Raw genomic sequence first — 12,253 nt, 5'->3', positions numbered from 1 at the left:
GCGGCTCCGATACCGCAGTTAAGGTGAAAACGATTCCAGATTCGCAAATGAATCGTTCTTGTAAACGATTGAATCTTCTTAATGAATTGGTCGATTTTACTGTAATCAGTAAAAATAATTAACATCATTGTGCTAGAAAATGTGTTGAAACATTTTTCCACTCAGAAATCGCTAAATTTCACAATTAAGGAGAAACGCAAGTACTGAATTAAAACGTGAAACGCACACGAATCCTTCTTTTAAACTGATTTGAATCTGTGAAAGTGATTCCCGATTGGCAAACGAATCGTTGTTTTAAACGGATATGAATTGGTGAAAATGATTCCCGTTTCGCAAATGAATCGTTCGGAAAACTGGCGTGAATTATTTTAATGAATTGGCCGATTTTACTGTAATTGGTAAAAACAATTAACATTATTATGCTAGAAAATGTGTTTAAACATTTTTCCACTCAGAAATCGCTAAATTTCACAATTAAGGAGAAACGCAAGTACTGAATTAAAACGCACAAACAAATCATTCTTTTAAACTGATATGAATGTTAATAATGTATCGGTCGATTTTACTGTAATCGGTAATAATAATTAACATAATAGTTAAATTTCACAATTATAGAGAAACTCAAGTAACACACCTAATTCTTTTAAACGGATATGAATCTGTGAAAGTGATCCCCAATTCGCAAACAAATCGTTCTTTTAAACTGATATGAATCTTTTTAATGAATCAGTCGATTGTTACTGTAATCTGTAACAATAATTAATCAATGTTGGGAAATGTGTAGAAACGTTTTTTGATTCAGAAATCGCCACATTTCACAATTTCAGAGAAAAGCAGGTACACACTGAATTCATGTGAAACGCAAACGATTGGTGCTCTTAAACTGATATGAATCTTTTTAATGAATCAGTCGATACTGTAATGGGTAATAATAACTAACATTATTATGCTAAAAAAAATGTGTAGAAACTTTTTTCCCCTCAGAAAACACTATTTTACAGTTATGCAGAAACACAATCAACACACTCAATTAAACGTGACATTTTTGAAAAATAACCTACTGAAACGGTGTTTTACATAAAACCTGAAATACTATTTACGTAAAACGTTTTATTTTCAACCTCTGTATTTTGTAGTGTATGAATACAGATGAAACAAACAGCTAACAATAATGTGGATGTTAAAAAAGCCTTTTAAACTGCCAGTTTGCTACGAAAGTGAAATGTTCTAGGAACGCTTTTTTAGGAATCGGGTTTTTGAATCGGTTCATCGAACGCTGAGTCGCTCAAATGAATCGGGCTTCCGAACTATACTATGCTTCAAGAACTTAGCACTGATGTTTTCCTTTGTAAATACAAATGTAGCATATTTGATTGAGTAGAAACCCAGTTCTCCAAATTTACTACCCCGACCCGCCACACGGTGGATGTCTCGGCTCGCTCTTGCTCTCGCCGTTAATAACTCGCTCCCCCTCACCGCTGCTGCTGATCAAAGGCGTTTGCAGCAGACCGCCCAGGATAGTCGTAGAGTCAGAGAGCTCTGTTTCGCCTTCTGTTTGTGGATCATAACGGCTTCATATCAAGGCATTTACATCCCGAGACTTTCCAGCAGCCATCAGCGTTCAACGGCGTTTATTTTCTTCCGTCCTTCTCTGGCGACAAACCAGGCGAGCGCGGAAGAGAACGCGCAGCGATGGGAAGATACGGCGTGTTTTCATTAGGTTACATTTCCGAAGAATGATCCATCCGTCTGTCGATCACGTTTTACGAGCACAAACATCCTCCTCTATGCATTGGACGTAGACTTTCGCAGCACAGAAGAGTTTTGAGCATGCACGGCGCCTAAACAGAGGAAACCAACAGTTTTTACAAACACTTGGACCGAATCTCGGCGTCTCGTCGCTTCGCCGACACTCTTGATTTGATCTTTGGATGTATTTTTTGCAATATTTTTGTGTCATGGAGTGATGTGCACCGTGCCAAACGCGCGTAGATGTTGCGAAATAACATATGATGTTGCAGTTTTGGGGGTTTTCGGTTGAGATGTGTCTTATTTCATTCACTAAACTTCAGTGTTGCACTATTTGGCCATGAGTCTTCATCAGCAGCATCATTAGAAAGCAGTTGTGTGTAACCACGTTGATGCTTGCCTTTTTATTATACACGAATGTGATGCTTTCACTACATTTGCGTTCAGTTTAGTCTTCTAGCTGCGCATCATCTTCAGAAATCTATGTTTGTAGGGAGATAGCTTGTATAGTGATTGATTTGTGATGCATGTTGGCTGTGCATGACATTTTAGGCCACTATAATGCTGCTTTAACTTTTTAAGTTCATGAAGCATCATCATCTTCAGTTTATTTGCAAGCATTTGCTCGCCTAATAAGGTGTATAATATGCATCAATGACATATATTGGCTGTGCATACTATTATAGACTACACGAATGCTGCTTTAACTCTTTAAAGTGCATTTATGTTCATAAACGCATAGTTTCTCCTACCAGTTGAGCATTTAAATATGCATTAACGTAATGACTTTTGGCTGTGCGTAGTATTATATGCTGCTTTAACTTTGTAGAGTACATTTAAGTCCATATAGTTTCATTTCGTGCCCTAGATGGGCATCCACAGTGTGTAGATTGATAGATTTTGTTGCTTTGGCATTGAAGACCTTGTAGTCTCATTTCGGTCTCCCAGATGAGATGTTGCATGACTGCTCTGAAACTAAAGGAAGCTGGTTTTGAAGCGCGCACTGATGCGCAATGACGCTGTTGTTGTGCGCAAATGTGTTGACGCCACCTGTGGTCTCTTAAATCGATTGTTTCAGGAAGATTTAGGCACTTCGGCCAGGAGAGAGTACAGTTTGCACAACAGCCGCGTTGCTTGCGCTTTCTAACCAAGTTTAGGTGTGTATCCTCGTACGTAACGCGTAAGTGGAGAGTTTAAATGGTGTTCCGAAAGTTACCCGGTGTCTCAGCATCGGGCATGGGGCTTCGTCTGTCTCAGAAATTCGTGTTTTTGCTGTTCCTGTCGGGGCTGGTTACTCTGTGCTTCGGGGCACTTTTCTTTCTCCCCGACTCCGTGCGCCTCAAGCGCATCTTTCTCTCCAAGAACGAGAATCCCGCGGTGACCGTGGGCTCCGACAATGAGCTTTCCAAAAAGGTGCTCGGGGATCCAGAGCATCAGCGGGCGGGTTCAAAAGGAGGCGAGGGTGGGAATGTCAAGCTGAAAGTGAGCCGCAAGCCCTCGGTCACCCATGGAGCGAGAACCGTGGAGAGATCTGTTGGAAGTAGAGCGCAGGACGAGTGGAGTCCGGCGAGGGCGCACGAACCGGCGGCCAGGGACGAGCGGGTCACCTCGGCTGCTCGTAACGGGGAACGCGGGAGCGCTTACAACTATGAGGCATTTAAAAAGTGTCTGCTAAAATCACCTTTGGGGAACAACAAGGGAACTCCATCGGATTCCGAGACGCTTCAGCGGAGGGAGAAAGTCAAAGAGGTGAGTTGATGGAGCTCTTATTATCGTCTGCTGTGAATGGAAGCCCATTTCTGCAACATTACCTAGATAAATTATGACATGCAAACTCATATTTATGGGACAAGAAGTCGAAATGTCTTGTAATATTAGGTAAACCGTCATAACTATGAGATTAAAGTCGGAATTTTGATATGAAATGCAGTCATTATTATGGGATAAAAATGTGAAACTATTATGATAACAATGAGATAACGGGAAATGATGATATACTATGTCATCACAAAAAGACATAGCAAGTCATAAATATGAGAGAACCTGTCAGAATTGTGACAGTTATAAATTGACATACTAAATGATAATTAATGTCAAATGTCAAAATGATGCCAAACTAAGACATAATTATGAGATAAAGTTGAAATTTTGACCTGCTGTGTCAATTGTGAGTTTAAAAAGTCCAAATTATGATACAAAAATGATAAATTATGACATACTAACTCATAATTATGGGATCAAAGTCATGATATACTTTGTCAATAATGGAAAAAAGGTGAAAGATATTAGATAAAACGTCATAATTATGGGATTAAAGTTGGACTTTTGATATAAAACATTATATGACAGTCATTATTATGGGATGAAAAAGGTCAAACTATGACGATATCCATGAGATAAGTGGAAATTATGATATACTTTTTCATTATTATGAGATAAAATGTGACAAAACATTATAAATAATCACATAGTGTGATAAATATGAGATAAAAGTTATACATTGACATGCCAATCCATAATTATGGGATAAAATTGAAATTTTGACATACTGTGACATAACTGTGAGATAAAAAATCCAGATTCTAATATGAACATTTATAAATTATGACGTAGTAACTCATAATTATGGGATTAAATGTCAAAATCATGACATACTTAGTCAATAACTGTGAGATAAAAAGGGGAATTATCACAAAAGTAAACAAATAGATAATGTCATAATTATGGGATTAAAGTTGGAACTTTTATATAAAAATGACAGTCATTATTATGGGATAAAAAGGTCGACCTATGATATCATCTATGAGATAAGTGGAAATTATGATATTCTTTGTCGTAATAATGAGATAAAATGAGACAAAACGTTATAAATGATCACATAGTAAGTCATAAATATGAGCTAAAAAGTCAGAATTGTGAGAAAAAGTTATAAATTGACATACCAATCTATAATTATGGGATAAAGTTGAAATTTTGACATATTGTGACATAATTGTGAGATAAAAAAACAAATTATGATATAAAAAGTTACAAATTATGACATACTATCTCAGTTATGGGATTAAAAAGTTACGAAATGTTACAAATTATGAGAGAAAAAGTCAAAAAAGGTTTTTAAAGGAAGGATTAATAGATAGAACTATATCATTTTGGGATAAAATGTTAGAATGGTGACATAAGTTCAATACTGCATGGGATAATATGTCAAATATATGACTACTAAATCATAATTATGAGATTAAATGTGAATCTGAGATACTAATTGCCACAAAAAAATGACACTTTTCATGTCTTTATTCCAGAACTTGGCTTTCTGACTTATGGACTTGTGTTATTATAATTTTACAATTATGATTTACCAGAGCATGTTTTTATCCCCGTGTTTCACAAATGTGATTCTAGACCACAAAACCAGTCATAAGGGTCAGTTTTATTAAAATTGAGATTTATGCATCATCTAAAAGCTGAATAAATAAGTTTTCCTTTGATGTATGATTTGATTTGAAGACAATATTTGGAGATTAAACCATTTCAAAATCTGTGATCTGAGGGTGCAAAAACAATCAAAATATTGAGAAAATGCCTTTAAAGTCATTCAATGAAGTTGTTACCAATGCATATTACTAATTAAAATTTAAATTTGGTACATTTATGGTAGGAAATATCTTCATGGAACATGATTTTTACTTAATATCCTAATGATTTTTGGCATAAAAGAAAAGTTGATCATTTTGACCCATACAGTATATTTTGGCTATTGCTACAAATATACCTTTACTACTTAAGACTGGTTTTGTGGTCCAGGGTCACAAATGGGCTACCATAGTTGTGTAGCCTAAAAGACTGTAGATTTGTGTTACTCCAGTGGAAGTGTTGTTGTAATACGTATCACTTGAGATAAAAGTGCTGACTGATGAATTATTACTAAATTGCCTTGACATTGAAGTGAACTGCAGCAGGTGTGACTGATACGAAGATAGCAGTGCTTTTAAACTAAAGTTATAGAGAGGTTGAGGCTAGTTGTCACACTTTTCACAATCTGTGTGAACTGTACAGTCAATGAGCCCTGTAGCGGGGCATGTTGTCACAATATTGTTCTTGCATGTTGTAAGCTTTTAAGAAAGACTGAATGTTGAAATGATTATGAAATGCAAACCAACTTAGAATTAAAATGTCAAAGCACTGACCAAAGATCTGCTGTTGTAGAAAGTTGCATGTAAAGCACACGTGACAACTTGGCCCATACGTTTTATTCCACACCACAAGTTAGAATCCAGAGTCTGTTTGAGCAGATAATTAGTGCTGTGTCACTTTCCTAACTGACACTGATCAGGGCGTGTTTGTGTGACAGTTATTTGAAGCTGCTGGATTGAATCCAGATAAAAGCAAGCTTTCGTCTGCCATGCTTTGATATGTGTAGTACAGGCATTGACTGTGCTGCTGAAGGTTTGCTTTACCTCAGTCTGTCTTGGGATGAATCAATGATGGTTAGAGCTGTTTTTGGGTGTGCTACTGAAAGCTCTTATGTCAGAATGACTTTCGCTCTCACATGGGGATGAGAAAACTGAAAATGCACACACAACATGCTTCGGTTATTACTGAAATGTGAGCTTTAGTGCTGCTTTGCTGTTTTTTTGTTTTGAGTGGTTTACGTTAGTGCTGGTAAAGTGCTTCTTTTGTTTTTATACTAAACATTGATATTATTATTATAATTGCTGATGTTTGGTGTAAAGCTTTTTAACTCTTATGACTTCAGAAGTGAGATATACTGTACCTTGCAATACTTTTTCACTCTATGGTGTTTTTTTTTGTTTTGTATTTTGGAGCTTGACAGCATTATATTTTTAGGATATTCCTCAGAATTTAATCTTTTGTGTTTAAGGAACAGAAAAGCCATTGTGGTTTGGGTGCAACAGGAAGGAGTGAATATGATGACAAAGTTCTCATTTTGGGTGAATTTTTCCTTTAAATATCAGAGTGCTGTGTATTCGGGTTCGTATCATTTCGCAGTCGTTGAAGACTAAAGTCCAGCAGGCTGTCATCCTATTGATTTCGCTGACTGACTGTAGTCAGACTTTGTGAAATGAATAACTGCAAAAACACAGCACGTTTCCAGAGCACAGCGAGCGTATTGAAATGCGTCTTTTTATAGCTATCTATAGCTGAAATTCTTTGAATTTTCTATTGTGATATCATATTTCACAGTGTCAGAAGCGCTGGATGGTTTCCAGAGCCGCGGGGTGTTTATAAAGCGCTGCGGTGGCAGGGACCCTGCTGGACTGGCTTTCTTTACCTTACTGTGGGCTGGAGGGGAAAATGAAAGGGAAAGTCAAGTAATCCACAATAAAACAAATCCTTTTTTGTGCGTGTTTGACTTTGAAATGGTTGCAACCCACACTGAAAAAATGCTGTTAAAAAAATGTACATATAAAATGTTTTGCGTTGCGGTGGTAATTTTACTATCAGTTATCATTTTGCATAAATCAAGCATAAATGCTTATTTGTGTAAATAAAATCAAAGCATATTTTGAATAAATAATAACATTTTGCATAAAGAATGGGGCATTTTTTTTTTAACATCAAAACACATTTTGCATGCATATTGAAAAAAATCCATTTTCATCATCATGATTTGCATTTTACTATCAATGCACATTTTGCATAAACATAAATAGTATTTTTATGAATCAAATGGATCTAATTAATGCATATTTTGCACAAATGTCAACATATTTTGCATAAAGAAAAAACGAACAATTTTAGGTCCTTTATGATGTTTTGCACTGTGGTGTTAATTTTAATATCAATGCTCATTTTGTATAAATCAAGCATAAATGCTTATTTTGCATTAATAAAATCAAAATCAGTATGTATTTTGTATAAATAATATGAACACATTTTGCATAAAGACGTGGCATTAATTTTAACATCAAAACTGATGCGTAGACAATGAAGAAAATGTGCAGAAACAATTTTCACCATTATGATTTTTTGCATTGTAATTTTACTATCAATGCTCAGTTTGCATGAATCAAACGTAAATGCTTATTTTGCATTAATTTAATTAATGCATGTTTTGCGTAGGTATCAACATTTTGCATATAGAAAATAGGGACAATTTTAGGTCCTTTATGATGTTTTGCACTTTGGCATCAATTTTACTATCAATGCTCATTTTGCATAAATCAAACATAAATGGGTACAATTTTAGTACCATTATGATGTTTTGCACTGTGGCATCAATTTTACTATCAATGCTCATTTTGCATACACAATGAAAAAAAACAAAAAATTAGGTGTAGAAACAATTTTTACCATTATGATGTTTGCATTGTAATTTTACTGTCAGTGCTCATTTTGCATAAATCAAACATAAATGCTTATTTTGCATTCATTTAACTAATGCATGTTTTGCGTAGATATCAACATATTTTGCATATAGAAAATAGGAAGAATTTTATGTCCTTTATGATGTTTTGCACTGTGACTTTAATTGTAATATCAGTGCTCATTTTGCATAAATAAAATCAAAATCAGTGTGTATTTTGTATAAATATTAACATTATGCATAAAGTAAATAAATAAGGTGTTAATTTTAACATTAAAACTAATTTTGCATAAATTAAGCGTGAATGCTTATATTGCACAAATGAAATATAAATCAATGCATGTTTTGTATAAATAATATGAACACATTTTGCATAAAGAAATGGGACATTTATGTTAACATCAAAACTAAATGTGCATTCACTGAATCAAAATGGGTATAAAACTGGGTAACTGGGTATCCCTCTACCCAACCTCCATGATCTTTACACCTCCAGAGTCAGGAAAAGGGCTAAGAAAATCACTCTGGACCCCTCACACCCAGCCCACTCTCTCTTTGAACTGTTGCCCTCTGGCCGACGCTACAGAGCGCTATGCACCAAAACAGTCAGATACAAGAACAGTTTTTTCCCCCCAAGCCATATCCCACCTGAACCACACTTAACACACCTCAGTACTGGTCATGTGTATTTACTTAACAAAACTTATGTATATAGCACATATGCACATTCATAGTTCTGTCTATGGACATCTATTTTTTATTTTTTTTTTCTTTCTGTATATTTTTATTACCACTGTTATTTATAATTTATTGAATATTCTTTTTTAATATTAGTGTTTATTATTACCTTAACTTTATGTATGTCTGCACTATGTTTGTATTTTCTGTACTGGAAGCTCCTAACACCAAGACCAATTCCTTGTGTGTGAACACACTATGCAAAATGTGCATTGATAGTAAAATGCAAAACATCATGATGGAAAAAAAAATGTTTTCAGAATCAGAATCAGAATCAGAAAGAGCTTTATTGCCAAAAATCAAACAGAAATGCTTATTTTGCATGAATCAAATGAATGCATATTTTGCATAAGGAAAATAGGGACAGTTTTAGGATGCTTATGATGTTTTGCGCTGTGACATTAATTTTAATCTCAATGCTCATTTTGCATAAATCAAACCTATATCAGTATGCATTTTGCATAAATAATATCAACATATTTTTATTTTTAAATCTGTTTTGGGACTATTATGATGTTTTGCATTATAGAATTAATTTTACTACTTGTTTTTTGCATAAATTAATGCATTTTTGCATAAATTATGTCAATATATTTTTGTAGTTAAACCTATTTTTGGGCTATTATGATGTTTTGCATTGTAGAATTAATTTTACTACCTGCTTTTTGCATAAATTAATTTTTTTTAAACATATTTTGCAATTAAGCCTATTTTAGGAGCTTTATGATGCTTTGCTTTGTAGTGTTAATTTTGCTATCAGTGATTGTTTTGCATAAACTACAGCTTTATATTAACTAATGTTTTTTGCACCTCACAGTGGAAAAAAAATGGTGCAGAACCAGTTTTTCCTCATAGATTGGTAATTTCACATTGAATTAAATATGAAATTAAGTAGGAAAACTGAAATAGTATTTTCTTGTGAAATGCGCTCAAAATGTAGTTTATATTTTTTTCGCAATTTGAGATCATATTTTACAGCACGTTTTACGTTTATAATCTGACATGAAACTGTATATTCAAAAAAGACAAATTTTAGTGCCAGGAATTGATTGGCTGGTTTAAAGTGGGCGTTACTTAAGAGTTTGAATTAGCCAATAAGGAAAGACATTTCAAAGATTAAGGAAGTTTATGAAAATAAACCTTTTTAAATTCAAAACAATGAATAATCATCAGGATTGTGATTTTTATGATAATTTCTTGTTGAATGTGCTTGTTTGTTGATGTGTATTAACCTGCACTGACCTACTTGCATGCAATTTCAGAGATTCATGGTGGGTTTGTAGTGTTGCTATTAAAGCCACATGCAGAATTAACTATTTAGGTTGTGCTGTTTTTACACAGTGTTTGCCTCACGGATGCCTCCAGCTTCCCTCTGCGCCGCTTCCTGTCAGGGCCATGCATATTCATGTCTGACCTAATCATCATAAACAGCTCCATTAAAAAATAATAATCCAGCAGACGAAAATCAGCTCTTCTGAAGAATCACTGCTCGACTGCTATGGTTTCTCAAAAGCCTTCTGTTTCTTCGCTTTTTAGCCTACAGATGGAAATAATGTCTTCAGATATGAGCTCAGATCTTGTGAGCAGTCTTGGTGCATGCTTAAGTATGGGAGTTTTGCTCATTTGTCAGGCAAAGTTGCAGCATCTTAATCACTTGGGCCAGTGTTATTGAGTTTGCATTCAGCATGTGTTCAGCACTGTGTGCTTTAGGCTTGATGGACTTAAAAACAAGGAGTGACTTTACATATGTTCTCCTTGAACCATCGGCTGTTTGAGAACGAAGTCAAATATTGACCTTGGAGTTTCACTGATCTGAGTTGCAGTTTATTTAGCATCAGAACCGCCTGCTAGGATTGGATCGGGTGATTTGATTGATGTGAAGCGGCCAATCACTGTTTGTCTTTATTGTGTGACATTTAAGGACATGATGAAACCAGATTTAACTAGTCTAATCAAACTCTTTTTGAAACGCAAATGATGCTAAGACTAGTTCTTGGAAGCATCGTTGTAGTAGTTTGGGAACTTTAGGTGGATCTCAAGAAAACAGGTCACATTTCAAAGCCTATTTTGCACTGTGGCGTTAATTTCAATTTGTATTTAGCCTGAATCAAACATAAATCAATACTTATTTTGCATGACATCAACATTTTTGAGAAAGAAAATGAACCCTGTTTTATGACCATTATGGTGTTTGGCATCAATGCATCATTTGATGTTTGATGTGCATTCATTTTAATTTCAGTGCTTAATAAATCAAACATAAATCAGTGCTTATTTTGCATAAATTAAGCATTAAATGAGTGCTTAATTGCATAAGTCAAACATAAATCAATGCTTATTTGCATAAATAATAATATATTTTGCATAAAGAAAATGAAACCTATTTTAGCACCATTATGATTTTCGCATAGGTGTTAATTTTAATATCAGTTTTCTGCATAAGTCGAATAAATCAAAGCATATTTTGCATAAATAAAATATAAATCAGTGCTTATTTGCATAAATCAAACATTAATCAATGTGTATTTTTCATAATTCAAACATAAATCAATGCTATTTTGCTTAAAAGATCAACATATTTTTCTTAAAGTAAACAAGGTATTTTAGGACAGTTTTGATGTTTTGCATTGTGGCATTAATTGTAATATCAGTACTTATTAAATCTTAATAATAATGTTTATTTTGTATAAATAATGTCAACATATTTTGTGTAAATAAATAAATAAAGCAAGCCTGTTTCTGGACCATTGTTTTTCGCCTTGTGACATTAATTTTAATATTTGCTTATATTTGCATACAGTGCAAATTAAATCATAATAATAATGTTTATTTTGCATACAGGTCAACCTATTTTGTGTATAAATAAATAAATAAATGCTGTTTTTGGAGCACTGTTTTTCACCTTGTAGCATTAATTTTAACACGCATGCATATATTGCATACATCCAAACATAAATCAATGCTTGTCAATGCATAAATCAATGTTTATTAGGCATACATCAAACGAATCAATGCTTATTTTGCAAATATAATATCTGCATATTTTGCAAAGAAAATGAACCTATTTTAGGACCATTATCATGTTTTATTTTGTGGAATGAATTTAATATCAACACTAATTTTGCATAAATAAATCACAAATCAGTGCTCATTTTGCATGATTTTTTTTTCTTTTTAAGAAAATGTACACTCTTTTAGGACCATGTTGCATTGTGGCATTAATTTTGCCATGAATGCATACATTAATTTTAATATTAGTACTTATTAAATCAAACAAAATGTTTGCATAATGTCAGCGTATTTTGTGCATAAATAAATAAATTCTGTTTTTGGATTGTGGTATTCATTTTAATATTAGTGCTTATTTGGCATAAATCTGAACATAAATCAATGTTTTTAAATGCATAAATCAATGCTTATTAAGCATGAATTAAACAA

At 33.9% G+C, this 12,253-nt stretch overlaps 1 protein-coding gene across 2 annotated transcripts in view; it reads left to right on the top strand.

The window, feature by feature from the left end:
- Positions 1 to 1,489: 1,489 nt before the first annotated feature.
- The window catches only part of LOC127178374 (mannosyl-oligosaccharide 1,2-alpha-mannosidase IA), a 292,115-nt gene continuing 281,351 nt past the window's right edge, over positions 1,490 to 12,253 (top strand). For both annotated transcript variants that reach the window (XM_051131220.1, XM_051131219.1), the window contains exon 1: positions 1,490 to 3,498. In XM_051131220.1, coding sequence (XP_050987177.1) covers positions 2,947 to 3,498 — 552 coding nt within the window. In that variant the 5' untranslated portion in view covers positions 1,490 to 2,946. The remainder of the gene's footprint in view (positions 3,499 to 12,253) is intronic.

This window comes from Labeo rohita, chromosome 16 (assembly GCF_022985175.1).
Source record: "Labeo rohita strain BAU-BD-2019 chromosome 16, IGBB_LRoh.1.0, whole genome shotgun sequence".
In the NCBI taxonomy this organism is placed as follows: Eukaryota; Metazoa; Chordata; class Actinopteri; order Cypriniformes; family Cyprinidae; genus Labeo; species Labeo rohita.
The sequence above is the reverse complement of the archived record's forward strand: the minus strand, read 5'-3'. Positions and strand labels throughout refer to the sequence as shown.